General features: G+C 38.3%; 1 protein-coding gene across 4 annotated transcripts; it reads left to right on the plus strand.

Moving 5' to 3' along the window:
- Positions 1-14,693, plus strand: NLRC4 (NLR family, CARD domain containing 4). Of its 4 annotated transcripts, none has more exons than XM_014950792.1 (11): positions 1-127; positions 507-2,660; positions 3,416-3,550; positions 4,153-4,235; positions 5,898-6,158; positions 7,558-9,537; positions 10,528-10,620; positions 11,424-11,594; positions 12,386-12,478; positions 12,815-12,982; positions 13,201-14,693. In XM_014950792.1, coding segments are annotated over exons 4-11 (3,084 nt in total). In that variant the 5' UTR covers positions 1-127; positions 507-2,660; positions 3,416-3,550; positions 4,153-4,234; the 3' UTR covers positions 13,518-14,693. The 4 variants fall into 4 exon arrangements, with proteins under 4 accessions (XP_014806278.1, XP_014806280.1, XP_014806279.1 ...); XM_014950794.1 differs by lacking the exon at positions 1-127 and having other exon boundaries at positions 168-2,660; positions 7,558-8,419; positions 9,083-9,537; XM_014950793.1 differs by lacking the exon at positions 1-127 and having other exon boundaries at positions 168-2,660; positions 4,178-4,235.
- Positions 14,694-25,608: the final 10,915 nt, after the last annotated feature.

A 25,608-nucleotide genomic window follows, 5' to 3' on the forward strand; every position in this document is an offset into this window, starting at 1 on the left:
CCGCCCCACCGATTGGCTGCTTACAAAGCGCGCTGCTATTGGCCCTTGGGGGGAGCAATGCTAACTGGCTCCCCCGGGAGTGAGGTCACTTCGACTCCAGTATAGAGCTCCTTCTTGATTGGCGAAGGTGCGACTTGATGGGTGGAGGGGCTGTGGGCGGTGCTGGGTTATTCATTCGCGTCATCTCCGGATCGGCGTCATCGCTCTTGCGTCATCGCTCCTGCGTCATCTTCCGGCCAACGGTTGCTGCGGATTCCTGGGCTGCCTCCTTTTCCACCTCTTCCCTTCAAGGGCAGCTGCCGGTGCCGGGTTTCCCGCCGGTGCCTCTTCCTCCAGCCATCGCTTCCCGTGGGGGAGGCCGGCTGGCGAGGCCTAGGAAGGGGCTCTGGGGGGCGGCTGGGCCAGCTCCCACCTTGCTGGGTGCTCCTGGGCAAGAGCTGCCGTCATCATGATGGGCAGTGTTGAAGGCATGAGAGCGGGTGTTTTAGTCCAGTCTGACTTCCCAGGGCTGAGCTGAAGGCTGACAGCAGAAATCGGGCATCTGCAGAATCCTGGGATGACATCTTTCCCCCTCACTGCCATCTGCAAGAGTCGTCCAGAATCATAGAATGGTTCAGGTTGGAAGAAATCTTAAAGATCATCAAGTTCCAACCTCCCTGCCGTGCATGTCTCACAAGAGCAGGTTGCTCAAAGCCCCATCCAGCCCAGCCTTGAACACTTTCGGAGATGGGGCATCCACAACTTTTCTGGGCAGCCTGTTCCAGTGTCTCCCCACCCATACGGCCAATGCCCCGTGCCTGCCTCCACCTACCATCTGCCTGTTGCCCTGTTTAATTGAAAATCTGCTTCTCATTTCATAGTGAGAGATTGTGTCTTTTTAGATGCTGCTTGACCCACGTTACCCGCTTCCTGCATACTGCTGAAAATAGTACGTTGAAATTACTTTCAGTAGCAAAAGATTTTGCAGCCTTTCAAATGCAGCTCTGGACTTAGTATTTTTTACTTTGTCGAATAAAAGTATCATCCCAAATATGTTCCTTCCATGATGGATATGAAAAAATGCATCCTTCCTTTTGACTGGTCAGAAGGATTTGTCTCCATCTTTACTATCCACTGATACTTTATATGGCTCCACTTTGCAGTATCAATCATGGTCATCTGCAACCCTGTCACTAATTGTTTCCGTATATAATCGTCCTGGTTTGAGGTGAAAGAACCAACTTTCTCTTCAGTAATTTTACTTCTTATCTAAGCCTCTTTTAACTCTCTGAAATTAACAGCATATTGCTGTTTGTTCTCAGAGTCATAAGACAATGTTTACAGTTGTTTATAGTCAATGTCAAGGAATGGTGTGTAGAGAGACTTTTTTTATACTTATTGCTGTAACCACCGAGGTCAGCTAATTTTGTTATTTACCACATTGGAGGGTTGGAAATGGAAAACTGCTGAGGGGTCCCACTTGCAGGGAGGAACGGACAGGACAGGTGACCCAAAACTGACCACCAGGGGTATTCCATCCCATCTGCATCATGCTCAGTATAAAAGTTGAGGGATCAAAGGATCAGCCCTCTTTCTGCAATGGCCGACGTCCAAGGAGGACTCTGTTCATCTGCCTTTGATCCCAATCTTTATGTTCCTGAGTCCAGTTCCCATCCGTCACTGAGTCCAGTTTGGGACTTCCCTGGTGCCTGCCGGTGACATCAGCCTGGGAGCTTGATACAGTTTTGTATATATTGTATTATTTCATTATTTCCTTTTTATTTTCTTTTTAATATTTCATTAGTTTAGTTCATTATAAACTCATGAATCTCTTTATCCTTCCTCCTCTTTTCCTTGGAGAGAGAGGTAAGGGGAGGCCAATTCAGCCTAAACCATGATGGAAGGACTCCTGTTTAATTTTCATTTTAGAAGTACAAGAATCATTCAGTATGTGAATTTACTGGAACATTTTGTAATATTTACTGTGTGAAAAGGAAGTAAGAATCAATGTTAAGAGTCATCTTGCAATTTCTTGGGGGAAGTCTGGAGCTGACTGGTGTGACGGGAAGTAGACAAAGTTGCTGGGGAGTTTTATTTAATGTCTCGGAGTAATATGAGAATAATCTTTATGCAAATAGTATGAATCATCCACTTTAAAATGGCTTTTTCATTTGCGTCTAGGGCTGTTAGATCCTTGTCCCTGCCTCACTATATCTAGTTGCTTGAGTCAATTAGTGAGGAAAGCCCTGAGCCCTGGCTTCTTGGACTCCACATCTGGATATCACAGAGTCCCACAGTGAACATCTCACTCATCAATTAAATTTGCTATATTTTAATAAAACCATTACAGAGTGAATGAAGTAAATGCATCATAGATACATTCATTTCTACTGGTGATAGAAATATTTACTAACTTGAGCATTAACCCTGGACTGAAGGCTATGTTTTTGGTAACTACTGTATCGTAAAATTTCAAATAGTTATGAACCGGAACTTGCTTTACATCAAGAAAGAGTTTCATATGTTTCTGGCAACAGAAAGATATTGCGCAAACAAGATATTAAGTAATTGTACAAGGAGGAACCTTACAGAGGAGGAACCTACAGATAACATGGAGTCAGTTTTCGACAAGTACTATGACACTTTGCTGCTGAGTCTTTTTAATTTAAGAGCACCATGATGTGAGTAAACTGCTTTCTTTCTTAACACTACCTTACTTCTTGAATATTTGTAAAGAAGAAAGTTCAGAGATGTTTTAACTTAATTTTGCTATTTTTTTTTCTTAAGAAACCTTACATGCCTTTTGCAGTAGGGAATTTGCATCTGTTTATTTTAACTAGTTCTTTAAACAACAACAACAAAAAAGCCGGTGTAACATTTGCTTAAAAAAGCTATTAGTCTTTCAGGACTGTAAAGCTAGCCAAAATTTATGGCTAAGTAATAAGCTAGTACACTAGCAACTATTATTAATTACTACAAACTATTAACATTCTATTTAGTGTGCTACAAACTATGATATTATTACTATTATTACTAAGTAAAGCTGGTAATACTGAAAACTATTGTAGATTCTAGTAGCTTTAGAATATTTCAGTTTTGGCTTAGAGAGGGTTAAAGTCAATAGACCGTGCTTCTACACTTGATATTTGAGTATTTTAAGGATTTTTTAAAAAAGCTTTTTTAAGCATACAATATTTTTTATTCAGTTTTTTGTTGTTACTCTTAAAAATTGTGGGTTTGCTTACATGAGGATGGTGATTAACATTTACAAATGAGAGCTGGGGATTAAAATTGATAGCTCTGTGAAAATACCTGATCAACACTCAGTAGAAGCAAATGGAAGGAAGTGTCAGAAAATGAAGAATGAAAGGGAGAATATTATTGTGGTACCGTGTTCATCCATAAAGTCATATGGTATCTTAATATCATGCTCTAGCATTCCATCTCAGAAAGAATATAATGGAAATAGAAAAGATCCCGAGGAATGGAATATCTTACAGAAGGCACTGCTGGAGATGAGATACTGAGCTAGATGGATCTTTAATTTGACCTGCTACCTGTTATGACAAAGGTACTTTATTCTCAGTTGTATCTATTAAAAGTAATTTTATTTAAGGCACCTTTATTTAGTTTTATGTAATGAAATGTTGGGTAATGTAATGAATTAATTTAAATTTTGGGCTTGTACGCTATTACCTTAGTTACCATTTTCATCCAAATGTATCTTGGTATCATTCCAGTAAAAACAAATAAATAAGCGACGTATGCCTCATTCACCATCCTTAATCACAAAATTGTGAAAAAGAAGAATCTTCATATATATATATCTATGACACTATGAAACTATGTGAAACATGAACTGAAACAATGTGAAAAATGAACTGTATCTTTCTGGCTGTCAAAAATAATGACCAAATTTACTTTAAAGGTTATATTTTAATGATTATGCTTGTCTATGAGAATGATCTGTTTCTTGGGAATTAAAGCACAGAAGATTAAAATCACTTGCTTAAATCAGTATTTCCTACTTATTGTTTTGAAACATGCTTTAAAGTTATAAAATATGAATCATCAAATCAAAGTAATTGTAGTCAATTCACCTAGAGAGAATATTGTTATATCTGACTAGTTTCATATCAGCATTTCATTAACTTTATTGTTTTTCTGGTCTAGGAGAATGATTTGTTTTATTTTTCAGTCTGGATATTAGATTCCCTGTTCCACAGTTCAAGCATTGAAACTTTCAGTCTGAACAAGTAAGATTTATAAACTACAGTTTCTTTGTATTTAATGTTAGATGTAAATAGTAACTAAAAAATCAAATAACCTTAAAAAGGAAATGTCTTTTCAAAAAACAATGCATTATAATTACTATCTTTATGTCCTAGTTATACAATATGGCTATTTCTTAACATTGTAAAAAGTCTTGCTCTAAAACATTTTTTAAAGGTAGCGTTTATAGAGAATTTTTATTAAAAAATCTCTATTTCAACATATTACAGATAGAAAATTTTGGATTAATAATTTTTTCTGACAAAATATTTTTCTGAACTGGATATTTCTTGTGTTAGCCATCTGATAATCATTCCTACAGTATATTCCAAAATATTGCAGATAATTTCAGACTTGTAAGGACCACTTTCTCCCTTTCCCCCCCAATTATGCAGAAGCTTAAGGTTTATAAATTATCCCTGAAAAAGTCTTGTTTACTGTAGCATTCAATTTTTAAAAAACTTAGAGGAATGATAGTAGTTTTGATTTTGACATGCAGATTAATCAATGTCCCCAACATTTATTTTAAAATTCCATGCAATGAAATTGCACATTTGCAAAAAATGTCAAATTCTCAAAATGCAGCTCTTTCTGGAGAAATGCTTGTGGCACACACACATATTCCCACAAAAGACATTCCCATGACTCCCCTAGTTATTACTATTATAGCTCAAACCTCTTACCCATTTTGGGGAAGGAAAGAGAACGGAGCTGCCCAACTGAAATGGGGGTGTCCCTAATGATTCCAATTTACCGACATCAGGCCGGAGCCCGACTTCATTCCTGTAACATCTTGCTTTTATCTCCTTACTGCCTCTACAGTGCTGTTACCTACCTTCAACTGGCTATTAAAAATAATTTTGGCCAGGTATTTTTGGCTAGCTTGGGAGATGAGAATCCGATAGATAGATAGATAGATAGATAGATAGATAGATAGATAGATAGATAGATAGATATCACGGATATATATATATATATATAGGATATATATCATATATGTATTCCTTCTTGTTAGGAGCCCTTGCATACCTTGACACTAATTCTTAGCCATCGCAGCCACAGAGTACAGAAGCCTGTTTGGGAGCGTTTTCATCCTGGGATGTGTTCAAGACTGCCTATGAGCTTGGGCATTAAGTGTAACTCGTTTTGACTTTTTTACTCTTAAAATGAGTGTAAAAATGTTTAAGTACTTCATACAGGTTTTGTTTGAAGAATCAGATGATATTTGTCATGCCCTGCATGAACTTGCCACGGTCTTCTAATGCAGATCCAAAAATATGAACCCGTATTTAGACATATTAGTAAATGACTTAATTTTCAAAAACAATTCCTACTGAAACTTTTAATATGTTTCTGCAATGCCAGCCAACCTCTCAGACATATCCTGTGACTTTTATGCCCATACTGATACATTCTACACTGCACTTTTTTTTTGCCAGAGACCTCCTATCCATTCACAGAAGCTTTTATAAACTTTTCCACATTCCTACTAAGATCTCACCATTTCCTGGGTACTATTTGTACCTGTGTAGATATTAGCCACTCAGTGCACCTCAAAAGTGTGCACTGAATACCAAAGGACAGTTTATGTGTCAGCTGCTCTATGAGCTAGACTTATTCTAAGAAGTTGAATTTTCCCTTCTCAGTGGAATTTATAGAAAGCAACAGAGGACATCTCATTCAAAGAATGGGAATGATCACTGTCAAGAAAATAGCAGATGACCTTTTGGCCTGCCGTGTCATGTCTTATGAGGAAGTGAATACCATCACCTGTGAGAGGGTTGAACAAGAAGCCTCAAGAATGATGATTTACATGATTTTGAATAAAGGTTCAGAAGCCTGCAATATTTTGGTTAAGTCACTTGAGAAACACAACCCTTTTCTCTTTCATGACCTGCAAGGAGATTGTAAGTATTACTGGTTATATTTTTTTCTTCTAGTTAGGAGTTAAATTATAGTAGAAAAAAAAAACTCATTAAAAACTTGCAGTGCACTCATTTTTACAATAGTCTTATAATACTGTAGTTAAGCAAACTCTAATTCAATTTGTATGGTCTGAATTGTTTCATCTGAGAAAATAAGACGGTGAATAAAGTCTTATTGACAGTAAAATTGAAATTTTACAAACGTCAAGACACAAAGAGGGGAAACCCAAATCCAGTGAAAAATTCTGAAAGGGTGAAAATCACCTGTGATCAGATAGCTGAGGTTCAGGTGGATAAACATATCCTATCACGTTATAAGTGAGTTGTGGGTAAGCTGAACACTGAATTAGACCAGTTCTATGAACAAATTTAATGGGAATATGTAAGGAGTTTTTCAAATATAAACCTCTTCCCTGGAAGCTGAAACTACATGTGCACAGACTGCAAGTTTGTTATGTCATTAAAGGACTTACTGTATGAGTGTTAAGCACACGCCTAGCCTAATCTTTCAGCACTCCCAGAGAGGCATGACATTTGTTGCCACAGCATTTCCCTAAAATAGGTATCCCTATTTCCTTCAGGTTGTGGGTCTGTGCTTGCTTCCTCCATCTGCTTCAAAAGTCTGATCTTAAAATACGTCTGACTCAGCCTTGTCCCTTAGTTTACATAAATGCGCTTTAAAAAGCAGTGCATACACACCTTCCAGGACTCCCTTCAGAAGCTGTTGTTTTGTAAGCTTCAGACTTTCTAGATGTTACTATATTTTTATTATATCTATGACAGAATGCTCTATTAAGCTTACCTCCAAACTGTATGAAAGCAACTCTTACACTAACCAAAAGTAACAAAAATGCAAAAAACATAGTTTAAAAAAAAAAGAACTAGATTAAAAATTCATTCCACCCAGCCGTCAAAAACTGGTACTGATTTACAAATCTCTCTCTAAATACCTTTCCTCTAAATACCTCTTAATATCTTTCATATATATAAAAATGCTGCTTTTCCCTATTAAAACTTAATTACATAAAACCCCCTCATACTTCCATGCATTTCCACATATAAACTTTCATATGCTTGTATGCAAGCTTACATCTTTGGAATCCAGTGCACAAATAGGGTAAGTCTAAAAGGCCCTCAGATAAGGAATTAAGTGGAGCCAGAGTGGTATTTGGAGACTGTAAGAATCTCCTGCACAAGGAATAGCTACAGCCCTTATCAATTAAGTCCCACCTAGAGAGTGGGCAATAAATATATCTCATGCCTCTTGCTTACCACTGTGTCATTGATGTAGCAAGTACATTCAGGCAGTTCTTCCAAAAGTAATGATAATTGACAAACTCATTGACTATTAATTCACTGATACATGATCTCTTTGCCTTAGATACTCCTGGGCAAGTGGAACAAGATAAATTAAATGACTTAATTCAGGATTTAAAGTATGTGTATCTATCTTCGGCTTTTCAAAAATACCATCCTCTGGGTAGTGATATTGACATAATTTTTGATTTGGGAACTGCCTATACTGACATCTTGCTGTGGAAAAAGGATATACAAAATAGCAGGAAAGGGCAGCTGACGCTAAATGTCCTTCTGGAGGAACTGAAAAATCCCTGCATTATAGAAGGAGAAGCTGGCAAAGGAAAAACAACTCTCCTAAAAAGAATTGCAGTACTCTGGGCTTCTGAAAATTGCTCCGCTTTGAAAAAATTCCAATTTGTTTTCTTTATCAGCCTGGCTAGCACACGAGGTGGAATATATGAGACTGTCTGTGATCAGCTTCTTTTTGAACAATACCCCATCCGTAAACAAGATTTCATGAAAATGCTACTAGCACAAAGACAAAGGGTTCTTTTCCTGTTAGATGGATACGATGAATTCAACCCCCCAAACTGTCCAGAGATAGAAGCAATGATTAAAGAAAACCACAAATTCAAGAACATGGTCATTATTGCTACCAGGACTGAGTCTATCCATAAAATCAGACAGTTTGGGTCATTGGTTGCTGAAATAGGAGACCTATCAGAGGAGAGTTGCAAGAAGCTCATTAAAAATGTCTTGACAAATAAGCTGGCTGATGGTTTGTTAAACCAGCTTAAAGAGGCAACTTCTATGAAGAATCTTATGAAGACTCCACTCTTTGTCATCATTGCTTGTGCCATCCAGATGGGGGAAAGTAATTTTCATCCAAGCACCCAGACTCTACTTTTCTCTACTTTGTATGATTTGATGGTGGAGAAAAACAGGTACAAAACAAAAGAAATAACAGAAAATCATATTATGCTGAGCATAAATCATTGTGGAGACTTGGCTTTAGATGGAATATTTGACCAAAGATTTGATTTTCAGTCTGAGGATTTAGCTGATATAAAAGAAGAAGTCCTACTAGCTTCAGGTCTTCTAAATAAATACACAGCTCAAAGACTAAAGCCAACATATAGATTCTTTCATAAATCATTTCAGGAATACACTGCAGGCAGAAAACTTTGCAAACTACTGACGTCCTGCCAAGAAGCAGACGTGAAGAAAGGGTATAGTTATCTACAGAAAATTAATACTATTTCAGATATTACTAACACTTATTTCAATTTGCTCCTCTACACTTGTGGATCCTCTCTAGATGCCACTAGAATAATTTTGGACTTATTGAAAAGAATTGATCAGCACAGAGATATTTCTGAAAAGAATCTGGCTTTGGAAAGAGAATACACAAAAAAATCAGAAAATATAACAGAAACAGAAGATTTAAAAAGAACTGATAAGGATATTTTTGCGGAGTGTGTAATTAATTTCTTTTATGAAAGTTCTTCAAAATCAGCCTTGAGCAGAGATTTTGAAGATTTTTTTTGTGATAAAAGTATTTTCATTAATACTCAAAATATCCCAATTTATTTCTCTGACTTTTTTAGATACTTACCAAATTGTCTTAGTGTACTAGGACTCATTAAATTAGATTTTTTTGGAAATTACTCACCAAGTAAGGAAATAGATGATGAGAATGTGGAAGACCTTCAAATTAGTTCACTGAAAACTTACATTCCTGAAAAGGCTGTCTCTTTATTCTTCAACTGGAACCAGAGTCTCAGATCTTTAGAAATTACACTGCAAGATTTCAACAAGTTAAAGAAACGTGATATTAAATATCTGGGCAAAATATGTTGCTCTGCTGCAAGCCTCAAGCTGCACATCAGCAATAGTGCTGGTATCACAGGAACACTGAATGAAGTCCTTGAAACCTGTAAAAACTTACAAGATCTTACTGTGGAGTCCACCCCTCTTACTGTGGAAGATGAGCAACAGATCACAACAATGACAAAGCTGAAAACCTTACATATAAGAGATCTGCAAAGTGAAAATCTAGAAGGTACAGTATTACGGTAATGAGTAAGTAAATGAGATTTGCTAGATAAATGTGGATGAAAAGGTAAAACAAAGGGGCTTTTGGCTGCCTTGTATATGGAAGATGCCTGGCTTTGATCAGTTTAAGAAATGTCATATTACTAGAATGCAATTCTGTATTTGTGGTGAAAATGACTGTAGTCTACTCTGTTATGTACATTTACTTATGTTATTTAGTTGTGTAAGTCAAGTCTGGCCTTTGAATTCCTGTAAGTTGACATTCCATTATGTTCTTCATTCTTGCTACACAAAGGCCTTTGAATTCTTGTAAGTTATCATTCCATCAGATTCTTGGTTCTTGGTACACAATATATTAAAAATCTGGTTTTTAATAAAATACTAGATGGGAGAAAAAATTTAACAGCTCTAGTGCAAATAATCCACAGTAAATTAGATAGTGTCTATAGGCTAGATAAACAAAACTCAAGTTCTGAGGTTAATACCTAATATGGTGAAAAATCTGCAGTAACTTTTGATAATGTCATTCCCATAATTAAGTAAATGCTTCTATCTCGAATAATTGTTTTCTCCCAAAATTACAATGGCATAATAAGCAAGAGTGTAGTAACTGTAGTGTAGTTTGCTCCAGATGTACCTGCCAAATCTGGAGCATTATGTTCCCTTTCAGGCTGCCCAGTATAAAAAAGGTACTAGCAATCTGGCCCCTAATGTGGCTGGGGAGCTGGAACACCTAATACACAAGGAGAAGCCGGACATGGTTTGCCTGGGGAAGCAAAGGCTAATGGAGAAACTAATTGAAGTCTGCAATTATTTTAAGGGTGTTACAGAAAGGTGGAGCTTTTCAGACGTACACAACTAAAGGGCAAGAGTCAACAATTTTAAGTTTGTAAAGTTGCAACCGGACATAAAATGATTTTTACCAGGAGGGTGATCAAACATTGCAACAGGGGTCTGGAGGTCATTTAATCCCTGTTCTTGGGGTTTTTTTTGGCAGGTGGACTTATTGATGGAATAAAGAAACTGGTGAATGCTGAAGGGCTTGTACTTGACAACATAAGTATGGATGAAGACGATGCAAAAAAATTAGGTCATTTCTCTCTCCTATTTCAACCATAATCAAGTACACAGTGCTGATAATGTGAATGTTTTAACAAGTTGGTCTGAAGTTTGTACACTATTAGGACTTGAAAATCCTATCATCTAACTTAGAGAATTTCTTATAGATTTGCATTGAAGTCTTGATATGTTCTATATCCTGATTGTCATTGAGTGCTCCTTTCATGTTAGTAATGCATACTGTAGTCAAACAGATCTAACATACTGATCCCAGGACTGGCTAATCTGCATGAACTGCAAGTCAGGAGGTTGCAAAGGTGATATAGTTCCCTTCCCTGACCCATTGCTGACTTTCTGCAAGGTCAGTCACTGGATACCAAGGTTGAAAAGTTTGAATGATGTTTGCTAGGGCCATACAACCCGGTAACTGAAATGGAGATGGCAATTCATATGTCTACCCATCCTCTCTTTGATGGCATGGTAAAGGAAATGTTTCTCCTGGATTCGTTCCACAGGAAGATCGCATTTGATCTTCTATGAGTTACTTTCTCCTCGCTGAGGGGCAGATTCTATTGATTACATGATACAGTAGCTGAAGAGGAGGCTGTGTTTATTTTCAAAAAAACTTATCGTAAATCTTTAAGATCGCTTCCAACCTAAACTGTTCTATGATTCTATATATTTCAAGGCATCAAAATATAGATAATTCTAGTATTTCAGGCAGTAAATGTCTAATTCTGTCTAGCTGTTTGCTGTGATTGAGACATTTAAAACTTATCAAAACAGTTCACCTAACAATATGACCTGTGGGTTTTTTTTTTAATCCATTCATAGCTGAAGGTATCAGAAATTTGAGAAAGCTACGCTTATTATACATGAGTCATTTGACAGCTATTAGGGATGGCATAACCTACATTGTAAGATCAGTCTCTGATGACCTAAGGGAACTTGAAGAAATCCGACTCGTCAACTGCTGTATCTCCAGTGATGCCGTGGAAATTCTAGGTATGAATAGTAATAGTAACTTTACAGACTGAGTATGTCTGTTTTGAAAATCAAAACATAATTCTATAACAGAATAAAAAAGCAGATAAGGATAAAATCACAAACAGGTTCACAAAGTTTCAGTTAGCAAAGATGTAAAATGCAGTAAGGAAAGTTTATATAAAGCTTTTCTATAAATCCTAAGCATAAAGGTTATATAAAAGAGGAAGATAAATGATTTCATAGTTCTGTAAGCAAAAAAAAAAATGCAAAGCAAATAATGGATAATGCAAGCAAAACTAGTTTTCTAAGTTGTTTTTGTTTCAGTTGTTGCCAAAAGGATTCATTCTGGTCAGGTACCTACTCAAATTTTAACAAGGTCACAGTAGTACAAATAAGGATAAATAAAAGTTATTTAACTAAAACACATGAACACATGAACAGGTTAGCAGAACTTAGGGAAACTCATAATTAAATATGTAAGCAACAAGCAGAAAGAATCATTGAACCATAGACAACTGCCTCTGAAAATTTGTGGCAGCAGGAAAGTGGAAAATACAGTATTTTTTCCTCGAAAGGAGGAAATCATAGATAAGCCAACCTCATTTTGATACCAAGAAAAATTCTTAGATAGGTTATCACATAAACATTTTATAAGCACTTAAATTATAGACATAAAAGGTAGTGTGAACAAATCACATCAAACCTTTCCAGGGAACAGGATAATAACATTGTAATCTAAGAAAGGTCCACTAGAAGACAAATCCTGGTGCATTGAATTCACATATAACAAGCTTTTTTTCCTCTTGTAGCTCAGAATCTTTGTAATTTGCCGAAACTGAATGTACTTGATTTGTCAGAAAATTACTTAGAAAAGAGAGGAGAAGATGCTATCCACAGACTTGGTAAGTCAGATTTCTTTAGATAAATCATTTAAATTGGGAATGAGCTCCAATTCTAAGGCTTATGCAGACAGAAATTCAAGAATTCTTTCCTCTTTTATTTTTATGTAGGATATAATTGGTATCCTGAACGATTTCCTGTCAGCAAATGGGAAGTTTTTAGAAGTGAGCAATATTTTATACAATTGTCTGCTTGGTCTTTGCTATCAAAGCAACAGTCTTGGAGTCTTTAACCTACCAGTATTTTCTTCACTGTTGAAATGTGATTTGGTTTAAGTTTTTAAAGTGATTTTACAGTGAGCTGTTGTAACAAAAAACCCCACGCTTATTTTCATTTAGTTGATGGCTTAAATGTCCTACCTGGGATGAAAGTGCTGATGCTTCCCTGGGGAGATGATGTAAAGGTTTGCCTAACAAAATTGTTAGAACTACTGGAAACAATGCCACAGCTGACAAAACTTGGATTGAGGAAGTGGAGCCTCACTGACGTGGAGATCAGAATTTTAGGTAAGGAAAGGTACTGTGTATGAGAAAAGATGAAGGACGAAAACCAGACTAAACTCAAAAACAGTTCAGGAAACCCAGCAACTTTTAACAATGTCAATGAAATAAAAACTTTTAATAATGTAAGTGAAATAGCATCAAGTCTGGGTGGGAGATACATAGGAAGAGGAAACATTTTCACTGAAGCAAAAATAAACACATAAATAAATATATGTTTACAGGCAATTTTTTTGAAAAAGAACATCTGCAGAACCTTCAGCACTTGGACTTGGCAATGAATTGTGTGACAAGTGATGGCTGGCTTTCCTTCATGCAGACTCTGATCTCTGTCAAGAAGCTGGTATCTGTAGATTTCAGCAGTGAACAAGACTGGGTGCCTGCATCACTGTTAGTCTGCAAATTAAGTCAGGTACTAACCACACTGAATTATTTAAAGGAGATTAAAGTGACTGGATGGAAGTTTGATTGCCATGATCTTGGACTTATTAATGATGCGAAGATAAACTGCAGAAAACAATTTCAGCTGGTGCATTCCTAAAGAGAACAAGCTTTCCCAGCAGAAGTGTCCCAGTGGACTATTTCCATGGAGCTTTCACTTTCAGTCTTTTATATTTTTATATTTTATATTTTATATTTATATTCTCTATAACCAGAAATTGAACCAGCAGCTCTAGGTTATTTGGATTTCGTGGTCTGCTAGTGAGAATGGAGTGAGAATAGTATCGCATCCTCTTCTGGGAGAAACAGGTCAAAAGAAAGTTAGGGAGAGGTCACCTTGTATTAGCCCCAAATCCTGCAACCTGTCATGCCTCTCGGTGGTTTCAAGGAGTGTCCATTTTATCTGTGTGTGCTTTCTATGAGCTCATTTGTATTAGCTTTGAAGTTTAACTGTGTAGATTAAGGAAAGCTGTTAATAAAAAGGTAACAAAGTCTGCAAAGGTAATTGCAAAATCTCAGATCCACAAAGCAGCTGACAAAAAAGGGTTAATAGCTATTGCTGAAACTGAAGAAGAAAGTGTGGGTAGTCCAGGCAGATGGCCTTCTAAGAACAAGATCTTGGAGATGATGCTAAAAAATCAGTCCTGGAGCTTGAATGGACATCGGTGATCCTTTTTTTGAGGATGATTGCAATTAAGGCACCTTAGGAAGAACCTTAGGAAGCAAACCAGGAGCTTGGACAAGATGCTGAGAAATTAGAATGACGAAGAAAATAGTTTCTTTGTACTCCAGGTGGCTGTGCAGTTTTGTTGCCCGTTGACATCTTGGACATAATAGGACCAAGCTGGACACCTGAGCTATAGAGCAGGAAGATTTGGGTAAAGCCTAGAGAGAAAATGAAAGCCAGATGAGGCTTACGTCTCATGCTATGCCAAAACCCAAAGGACTATGCGAGCACTGAGGCAATTAATGTTCTAAAGCTATAATTGGAATATATAAAGCTTTTCAGTCGAGAAAAGGAAAGGAGAAGAAAACTGAAAAATAAGTCCATGGAGTCACAAAAATGAACAAATGATGTTGCTCAGGTAGTTGGAGACAAAACTGCAAGTTTGATTTGACAGTGCTATCAAATTGTACTGCTGTCTTCACCTGGTTTTAGGCTCTCATGCTATTTGGCCTTATTCTTCTGGTCTGAAGACCTTTCTGTTTCCTATGAAAAAACGAACAGAACCATGCATAATTTAATTGTTGAAATTAAAGGACTATTCTCTTTTTACCAATGTGTTGTGTTGTCTTTTATCCCGGAGTGTCATGTTTCCAGAGTGCTTTGCAAAGGCAGACTTTAGCCCTCATTTACTTACATACTGATGTAAGTAAATACATACAGTGCATAGCAATGGCAAATCAGGCACTAGAAATGTGGAAGACTATATATATAATATATATTATATATATATAGAGAGAGAGAGAGAGTGGCAGTGTGTAGCACGTCTTGAAGATCAGAAACAAGTGTCACTAACTGTAGTCCTTGGAGGAATACTTTACTTTTGGTAAGTAGTGGAAAAGTCTTTGTTGGGACTGTTGACAGGGGTCAAAAAGCAAGCAACTGAAGAGCAATGTTTTAACCACTTTCAAGAATGGGTAACTGAGCCTTTGGAAGACAGTTCTAAAGAGGAGCCAAAGTAGCCTGTGGATAGTCTCAGGCCTACTAGAAGAAAGGCAGGATAAGATTAGACCCCAGTTGTTCCATGGTGGAGTCAGTGAATAACCCTACATTTTGGTGTGCGGTTTTCCTCACTAAACCAGCACCTTTCTGTATTTCTACAAAATATTTTGAAAGTGAAAAATACACCAACAGCATCCTCCTATCCATCCTATAAAGCAAAGGAGCCTGAGGCATATATAAAGCTGATTTTTCACATCATTCTCTCAGTTGCTTTCCCCAATTTTCCTTCACGATATCTTGGATCATATTCTTTTATATTTTGTACGTGCTTGTAGTAAGCACAGCTGCGTTGCCTGTAAACATGAACAATTTTAGGTTTGTTTTTACAGTCTATCCCCTTCCTTCCTAAAGGTCTGATGATTAATAAGCTGAGTTATAATGCTATTGCTACACATTCACAACTTAGGGATAAAAAGATGCTGATGAGATACTTAAAATGTCAAAACGTAGATATATAGAAAGCAGGAAACTGCACCCTACAGAAGATCATTGTTTGTTGTTACAATACTGTATAGTGTATGCTTTCAATGATTTATGAACGATCATTTAATCTGCCTTCCCAGCCCTCTGGTCCTGAATTAGTCTCTTGATAGCTCTGATTAACTTGGCCCCCTTCAGTCATATAATGCTGTTTTTGCTTGTAGATAAGCAGCTTTTAGTTCGTTGTATTTGGACTGTTTCCCACAAGTGGTATAAATGTGTCCTTAATGCTTCTTACAAGTTTGCTAATAAGATTAGAAGGATGATTGTAATATTTGTTGATTACTATCCAGTATACTGCTAATCCATTATGGCGGTGAGGAAAGGGAAGTACACAGCATGGATTTGAACATAAATCTCAAACAGTAGCACTTGTTAACTTTCAGCAGCTTATGTATTTTATTGTGCTCATTGCTAATTAAAATTCTTACACAGAAAGCTTGCTTCACCCTAGCCTTGACCTGCCTCATATGATGCACTGAGGTGGCAATTTCCTTGAATTAGGGTAGTTTGGGCATGTGACAAGTATTCTCTGATCACCTTCCTTATTGTGAGTCTCTAATAACCAGCTAGCACGCAAGAAGAGCATTAATGTCCTTATTGTGTTAGTTCTCTTGTGTGAAAACATAATGGATTCCAGTGGAAGGAAAATAAGATTGGGGCTATTTCTGACTATAGGGATTCCTTCATATATGTCAAGCAATTATTTAAATTTATTCCTCTGCATTTGCTTTGCTTTTCTCCTCTAACTTTACTTCTTTCTACTCCCATTCCTTTTTTCATGTGAATCTTCCCTGACACCCTTTTTTTATACAAAGAGATTTTTATTAATATGTATTTAACTAAACTTTTACTGGGGTATAGGAATGAGCAGGTTACTTTTGCTGGAGCTGCAACTGCTCAAATTCTTTCAAAAGTGAGACCTCAAAATTTAGTTTGAGATTTGGATCAAATGGTGCCACCTGCCAAAAGGCAGAAAACAACCATAAGAATTTGTGTAATGAATTAGAAAATTTTCTCCAAATTACAAAAATATAATAGGGAAAACAGCAAAGGGGTGTTCCTCTTCAAGCCCATGGATGTTCCAGTGTCCAGAGAGAAATCTCATTGATCTGGAGGCAGTTGCAGAAACCTAGCTACTTCTAGGCCTTTTTCATGGCACACGGATGTCTCAGGAGCTTTACTCACAATCTGTTAGGTTATTTACTCAAAATTACCCAGACTGCTTCCAATTGAAGGTTTGATGGTAGGAATGTGGAGCACACCTAGCTCAGCACTTACAGGGCAAGAGGACATGTCAGCTCACAGAAAAGCCTAAAAAAGGCCTAAACAACCCCTGTTCTGACCAATATATTAGAAGATGAGACTGAGCACGCGTGATTGGTAGGAAGCTACCTTTTTCCAGCACTACATGAAAAGAAGTAAGGGTGACTAGGAGTTTTTTCCACAGGCTTTAGGACAAAACCAAGTATTTCATTAAAACCACAGCCTGGAAAATAAGTCAGTATATTAATACACCCCAGCAGTCAGTGTTACCCTGTTGTAGCGTAACAGTCAACTCATAAGCATCTCTCTTCCTCAAGCTTGAAGACTGAAGGTGGTTGAATTACTGAGCTGCTGCTCTACAGAAACAATCAATGGCTCTACCGCTAGATTAGAAATCAGGAACCACTCCTCAGTATTAATTTCAAGCAGGAAGCTTTTTATTTATGTCAAAATAACACAAGAGCAATTTGATTTTTAATTAAACCTGGCATCGAGTTTCCATGTTGAAGCCTGACATGGCTCCTGCAAAAAATCCACAATAAAATTTCAATCTATGCTTTAGAGTTAAACTGGCTTTATTCTTGAAAATATGAATGGTCTTCACACATTATCAGCTGTAAGAGCAGATTTTCTAACCAAAACACTAAAATAAAGGCGGAATAAGAAATTGAATATAAACCATTCTATCTCCTGCCCTAAAGACAAAATAGAGAGTATTTTCTCTACAGACTTAATTAGCAAAAGTTTTGTGACAAATGAAAACAGCTGGTTATTTGAATTGTACTTGAGCCAATACGGTTTTGTTTAGAAAGGGCTCTAAGAAAACACTACATTAACTTCATGTTACTGTGAGAAGCTGGAAGAATCCAGAGGTGTAGAGTTTTCTTAAAGGAATTTTTCAGACAGAAGTACAAAAAGTAACCTGAAAAGATGGAGACTTGTGACATTTTTATTATTCTTTGCTTAGTAGAATTAGTGCTGTGTATTTCTAGTTTATTTTGGATTATTTTAGTTTAGGATCTTCAATAAAATCTATAACATAGGAACGAATAGTGATTCACGTTCTTTTTCAATGAGCAGCTTTTCTGACCCTGGGATGCATAGGAGCTAGTTAATGACCTGATCCAGTTCTCCAAATAAATGATGGGTCAGTCTGTTATATTTACCAGCAACCACCGGGTGTCGCTGTGTCTCTGCAAATACAGCCAAAATAGGCCTGATACGATATTAAAGAAACTGCCTCTCAGTTGTGGATAATGCACAATCACAACCGTGATTGTGTCTTTTTATGGAACTGTCAGGTTGGTTGTTCTCCTGTGTATACAAAACTCAAAGAAACTGAAGTAATGAACGGCCAATGATTAGAAAACTGGCAGCCAACTAGGAGGCTGCCCCAGGTACTCCTTCATCTGCTTTTTATGCACTCTGTAATTGTCATTGCTGGCATCAGCATGGGTGTAGCTCATTTTATATTTCTTTGTTTGCAATGCTTTGGCTACAAAAAAAATGGCTGCCGTACATTTTGACCAACCTCTGCAAGTATCGTACTATTAAAGCCGCATCCCTTACTGCAGTTAGAGGCTGTTCTCCTTTAAAAGATTCATAGTAGCTATAAATAACAACTTCAGCATGGAATTCAGCCTGTAAACAACGTGTGCTCCAGAAGGAAGTTCTTTCTTCAGTGAATATTTTAAAAAGATTGATTATGGCACACAACGGCTCAAAACTCTGGTTTTCAACCCTTTGTTCCATCAACAGCTTTCACCCCGACTGAGGAAGCGAAGGCCAGGATGACTTTTAGGCTCTGAATAGACCTTAGCACATATTATGCCCCCCAAAATTCTTCTCCAACTATTTAAGTTTCACTAGACAGAGAGTAATTGGCAGTGAGGGTTACCATGCCCCGCTCACAGGGAAAGCAAAGCTCACCCCGCCAGCACTACCCGGGCCGGGAGCTGAGCTGTGCTGAGCTCCTCCCTGCAAGGGCTCAGGTCTGACAGTAGGTACAGCAGGGGCAGAAAGAGGTGCTGCTGTCAGAGGAAGAAGGAACCTGAATCCTGCTCACCATGATGCTTTAAAGTCCTCACTGGAGAGTCCAAGCATGCAAGTGGCCTCTCACCATCTTTTTTCATATGATTCTGCCATGTATGGTTGCCATGAGCTGCACATATGCAAGGCTCAGAAGACATACATGCTGATACTCTTCTGGCATCTGTGGACTTAACACCAACATGAGCAGAAAGTATTAAGGCTGGGAGGTTCTCCTGAAGGTATGAGATGCAACATTTCTTTAGCCTTGCTTCTACAGTTACCACAGAAAGTGGTGGTACAGTGCTTTTATAGTTAGGGTGAAATTCATGTGATATGTTGAGCTATCTGAAGCATTTATAGTAGAGACCGGCAGCCGTAGGTATCGATGACAATCTTCAGCTTGATCAATCACAGCAAGAGAGGCAGGAAGGTGAGTGTCCTGAAGAAAATAAGAGAGGAGTGCTGGCTTAGTGTGAGCCATATGTATTTTGTCTTCTAAAGTCTGAGTATACATAGAAACATTCCCTGGTGAAGGGCTGGAGCTAGTCTGCAGTTAGCTCTTCCCCTCGGAGTCAGTAGATGCCTAAGCAGTTGCATAGATCAAGGCCTTGAGACTGCAGCTAGAATTGCATAAAACTTAGTTTCTTGTACTCTGAAACATGGAAGATTGCCCCTCTGATCTGGAATGGAAATTGCAGTCATTGTCATCCCCCACAGATTTCTCTGGTCTTCTTGCTTTGGTTTTTTTTGGGGTTCTTTTTTTTTTAATTTAAAAAGGCGACAAAGCTGACTTATCTCCTGGGGACTCCCCGGCGGGTTTGCTGCCGCAGCCCTGTGGCCTGGCACAGAGCTCGACTCCCTGGCAGAGAGCCCAGGACACTCAAAAGCCCCTATCTGTGTCCTGGCTTCCCGGCTCCTCACCCCAGCTCAGGCTTCAGGCAGCCTAAGAACTGCAGTGTCTCCATTTGGCACCCAGTCCTCCGGCAGGGAGAGGGAGAGTCTTGTGAGCCCCTGTGTGAACACGGCCCCCGGTGCTGCTGTGCTCGGTGTTACGGCCCAGGGGTGGTGAGAAGGGAATCCTCCAGCGGGACAGGCAGGGGGCTTGAAATCCTGGGGACCTCTAACCATCGGCTAGCCTGAAGTGCAAGCACCCATGGAGTAAATCTCTGTGGGAGCCACCACCACTCTGCCATTAGCCCATCCCCAGTCCAAAAATGAATTTGATCTCTCAAGCCCCAGATCAGTCCTATACCTGTAGAAGCAAGATTTACGACAAGCTGCTCTCTGAGGTGCTTTTCTCCTCCCAAGTCAGTAAGGGCAGTGTCCTCATCCTCTTTCCCAACACCGGGCAGAGCCATGTACTTTTTGGCCCTTCCCCTTTCACAGTGAGGTTTTGCAGGGATGGAAATGAAAGAAGCAGTCCTGTTGCTGCCAGGGTGGATCCAGAGGTGCTGGATTATTTCTGCTCTGGTCTTCTTCTGTCAGAAGGGCCAAGCAATGGACTTTGCTTGCTCCCTGCAGAAGCTGTCATCAGCTGCTGTAGCCCAGAAGCAGGGCTGTGAAGCCGGCAAGCATTAGAGGGATTTCTTCTGAATATTTTATCATGTGCTCTCTTCTATAAGCCACCTTTCTGTTCACAAACTATAAACTTTGGGTCCTCGAGTCCTTCCAATTCAGCTTATTTTAAGCTTGGCCAGAGCTGGCCAGAGCTCTAGACCTTGGACACACAAACTGCTGAACAGCCCACTACATGAATTGTCAGAAAACTGGACAAGTTTTTAAAGGAAATATGACTGTGATTTGGGAAAAGTTTGTTGAAACCAAACTATTTCCAAAGAATATGTTGTTTTTGACAGATCAGCATTTTCCAATGACATTACATTTTGTCCCTAAATTCCTGAACAGTTCCAGTCAGGTCTTCGTTCTGGTTCATTGACAGCAATGAGATCATCATCCAGTCATGCCAGACAGAAAATTCAGTTTTGAAAAAGGACCTTTCTCAAGCTGTGAGTTTCTACTTTGCAAAGGGCCTCACCACTACTTTTAATTGCCATTTGCATTTTAAATTTCACTTTCTTGAAGGGAAAATCACAGGATGCTAAGAGGAACACCAAAGGCATACGTTTATAGTGAGATCATTCATTCAAATGCAATCAACTACAAATGTTGATGACATCTTTGGAAAGGAAGGTGAACATGATTACCTTGAGCCAAGTAGCAAGAAATCAGGGTGTTTACACACTTCCTCCCCCATTCTGCAAATGTAAAAGCAACATCTGTGGATGTCTCTTGGTTGAAGACAAATAGGGGTAGTAAGGTAGGAAATGACAGAACTAATAGGAATTTGCTGACATTCAACTCTCATACTGTGATTAAACTGACGTGACGTGTCCCCAGATATCCAGCAGTTAGAGAGACTTGCAATACTGCCAAGGGAGATCTTCACCAGGAGCATCTCTGTTCAAATATTTAGAATCACTTTGTGCAGTATTACCTCTGAGGTCTTATTTGGTTTACCATGTTATACATGCTTTTATCAGCTATGTTTATTTTCTAGCCCTTCATGATATCCATGGAGTGTATCCAGTTTCCTACCCCTGAATCCCTTTTTTCATAGGCTAATGCCAGAGTGCTCTCTGACCTTTTTTTACTTTTTTTTTTTTTTTTTTTTTTTTTTTTTTTTTTTTTTTTTTTTTTTAGCCATTTGGAATTGTGGTACCAGACAGATACTGTGATTTTAACACTGCAGTCCTTAGCAGTAAGATCACCACCAGGAGCTTGCATGCAGAGCTCTTAGATTATTTTTTTTGTTTCCACTGGGTCTCAGAATGATCTGAAATGTTCCCTGTTACAAAGAGGCCTGTGGGCAATACTGTTCACCAGCATCAGCAATAAGATTTTAATCCCTTAAATTTCAGTTGATCGATAAATTCAGATTCAAAGATCGTGATCCAAATTTGCCTTAGAAGTGTTTGGTTCAAGACAAATCAAAACATAACAGAATCACAGAATCACAGAATCTTCTAGGTTGGAAGGGACCTCAAAGATCATCTTGTCCAACTGTCAACCTAACTGACAAAAATAGACACCCACACAACAAACAAGAAGCATCACCATCACTAAACCATACCTCCCAGCACTACATCAACCTGTCTTTTGAACACCTCCAGGGATGGTGCCTCAACCACCTCCCTGGGCAGCCCATTCCAATGTCTGATAACCCTTTCAGTGAAAAAATTTTTCCTAATATCCAGGATACTAACGGGATAACGGGACTTGCTTTTCCGGGCTATTTCTGATTTGCTGCTTGCTAAGGAAGTAAGCAGTTCACCAGAGGGAGAGAGGCAAAGCCTTCTGGAAATATCAAATGAGAATTTGGTACCATCAAACTTCACCCGGTAAGCACTTAGATTTGTATTCAAAGTGAGACTGAATGCAAACCAGCTGCAATACAGACTCAGTCCCAAAGCTTTTCATTCCACTCTTAAGCAACATTAAAGACTGTGACAGCCATAAAAGTCCACTGTGCGGTAAGGGAACTTGTTAAAACACACATACTTTTGATCACTTGAGACAATGAATAAACAGAATAGCAAGCACTCCTAGACTCAGGACTGTAGGTGAGTTAATTCGAAAATATTTAGATTTACTAACCTTGAAGTGAACTTCACTGTGTAGTGGGCTGACAAGGTTACCTTGCTCCGTTTGTAAGGTACAGTAGTGGCACAACTCCCAATGGATCAGGCACCTCCAGGCCAGCCCCTCAATCAGAAGGGAAGGAAACAGTGGAGAATGAGAATTTTCTTTCTCTGGCCTTTTGTACACAGACATAAGATTTGTTCTGAGCTTCATGGTTATGCATTGGGCCTGTCTGCCCAGTTCTGAGATATGGGATTTACCACAAACTTCTTTATGGGTCACTTAGGAGCCTCTAAAGTACATTGCATGTGAGGAGCTTATTGCTTAGGTTTTACGGGACTCAAGCAAATAAAACTGTTTGAATACTAACAATATCTCTTGAACTCAATAAACTTGGAGGATTTTTAGATACAATTAAAATGGTGCACAAGCCAGAAGTATTATTAAAACTGATTCATCTCAGGGCTGTTTTAGCCTGAGAAGCTCGCAGCTGCTTTATGTCAAGGTTACTGTGGCTGCAACATCCTGATGAAACCAATTTAAACCTCCCTTATTCATTTTTCTACTGTGTTGTAGCTGTCATCAGTGTATAGACCCAGTGCTAACCTCAAGGATGTCTTTTAAAAATAAATGTAAACTTGAGTTTATAGGTTTTGGTTAAACAGATAAAAACCCCTATAAAATACCAGGGGCTATCTAGATCTTCAGTTCAATGTACATTCGAATGATTGCCATAGAAACAAGTGCGTTATATTTTTTCATACTGGAAGAAACTAATGAATTAGAGCAGTGAGTTAAATAATTTAGAAGATGAGTATGGGTGACTGCTTAACTCTCAAGCAGCAAGCTTGTTCTATTTATAGCATAGTTTCCATTTTTCCTCCTTCTTTCTGTATGTATTTCAATAATTTACTTCTTCACTAATAAAGTATTAAGTGAGGTCAGGAAGCTTACTGCCCTTTTCTACATCATCATGCAGAAAATATGAGTTTAGGAGACTTGCTTCTGAGGTCAGAAGAAGAGGGCGCATAGAGAAGATGATCAGCTTGAGGGCAGAGGTAGTGATGCTGATGTGTTGGCATGTATGAACAATCCTATGGCTGATTTATCAAATGGAGTGTGATGACACCATTGCATGACTGACAATTTCATTTCATAGTCTGGGATGACGCTACATAATTATCCTTCTGCTGAGAAATAAAAGGGCAAGTTGAATGTTGATCCAATTAAATAGTTCCAGGAAGGGAATATTTCACTGAAAGAAAGTGCAGTTGCAATGCAGAGCATCCCATTTGAATTAGGCATTGGATTACTTGCTGCATGACCTCTTGGTTGAAAGTAGGGCATGGGCAGAATGTCGTTATATTTGAAAGGGGCACATAAAGACAAACTATTATAACCAGGCATTCAGACAAGTGAGAAGGCAGCAGCACGGTCCCAAAGGCAATAACAGAGGCTCTAGAATGGAAAATAAAGAGAAATCATCACGTGTGTTCCCCTTGATACCAACACATGTTATATTGGTGCTGGAGAAATCACTAATGATCACTAATCAATGAGCAATTATGGTCTCCATATCCGTTTTTAAGTGTTTTGCTGCTAGTCATTCAAACTCCCTTCAACAACAGTTTTAGTGCTCATCAGCCTAAAGGTGGACAAAGCAGATACTACTTAGCAAAAAAGAAGACCAAGGAGCTCCAAATTCTAATATATGCAGCTTATGGTACAGGACAAGGTACAGACAGGCCAGCAGACAAGACAGTACATGGCATAGTGTCAGGAAAAAACCTGTCTGGAAGAGTCTCCCAGTGGGTGAAAATGAACTACTGGCTATTATACACCTAGATTTAAAATATAGGGAAACAAAATTTTGGAGAGCAGCATGTCTGCAGAATCTACTTCAGCAGTAGTTGATTAAAAAAAAACAAAAACAACTACATAAAAATGAGAACTCCTGTTGAAATAAGGACTTAAAGGGGGTGACTAAAAGAGTAAATGTTTGCAGTTAACATAAAGACTACTTATAGACAAGATGTCAAAGGCTCAGCAGGATGGCACAGACTTCAGATATATCAGCACACTCCATGCGAAGCCCAAAGCAATCAATTGACATGATTTAGTATCAGGTCAATAGAAGGTATTTGAAGTAAGAAGACAGCTTTCAAATATCTGAGGCTACAGTGAAAGGAGAAAAATGGAAAATAATATAAAAACTGACAGGTTAAATATAAATGCATATGAAGGCAGATTGGAAAAGAGTTTGAGGGACAACTTGGAAAAAACATAAAATGTCATATAAATTCTTTTTCAAATAGATGAGGAATAAAAAGCCAGCCAGAAAGCTTGCAAGGCAATCAATGGCCAAGCATAAAAGGGAGAACTCAGAGAACATAAGGTCAGAGCAGAAAAAGTAAACAATTTTTGTGGTAGCTGTGCTCTTTTTGGAGACTTTAGGAACATTTGCACATCAAACTCATTCCCATTGGGTGAATCTGAGGTTGTGTCACAGGCTGAATCGTCAATGGAACTGGAAACATCAGTGAAGTGAATAGTAACAAATCACTGTACCCAGATGTTGTTCAGAGAAAAGTGGTAAAGGAATGCAAGTCTGAAATATCAGAACTATTAACTGTCATGTATAATTTCTTGTTTAAAACCACCTCAATACCAGCTGAATGGAATTTCTTAAATTTGTCAGAAATAAGAATTCAAAACCATTAAAAACTCCAGATAAACTGGCAAAAACAGTGGTAGAGAGTGAGCTGGAAAAGGGGTTAAACAGTGAAGTGGTAAAATTTGCTGATGATACTGTACTGTTCAGGGTAATCAAAAAGAAAGCTGACTGTGAAGATTTGCAGGAGATCCTTGTGATGCAAAGGGAGCAATAAAACAACAAATGAAACTGAATGCATAAATGTAAAGTACTGCCTGTGGGAGAAACAACCCCGTATACATGTTAGACTCAGAAATAGTTTAATAGTTTCTGTCACTCAGGAGAGAGATTTTGAAAGGTAAGTCTTTACTAACGAACAATTAAGCTGCTAAAATG

Source organism: Calidris pugnax, unplaced genomic scaffold, assembly GCF_001431845.1.
Source record: "Calidris pugnax isolate Ruff unplaced genomic scaffold, ASM143184v1 scaffold24, whole genome shotgun sequence".
NCBI lineage: Eukaryota > Metazoa > Chordata > Aves > Charadriiformes > Scolopacidae > Calidris > Calidris pugnax.

Bases quoted from the DNA above. Each gene is read 5' to 3' on its own strand.
- NLRC4 (XM_014950792.1), top strand. The intron at 11,595-12,385 runs GTATGAATAGTA...TTCCTCTTGTAG, and splicing joins TGATGCCGTGGAAATTCTAG to CTCAGAATCTTTGTAATTTG. The intron at 12,479-12,814 runs GTAAGTCAGATT...ATTTTCATTTAG, and splicing joins AGATGCTATCCACAGACTTG to TTGATGGCTTAAATGTCCTA.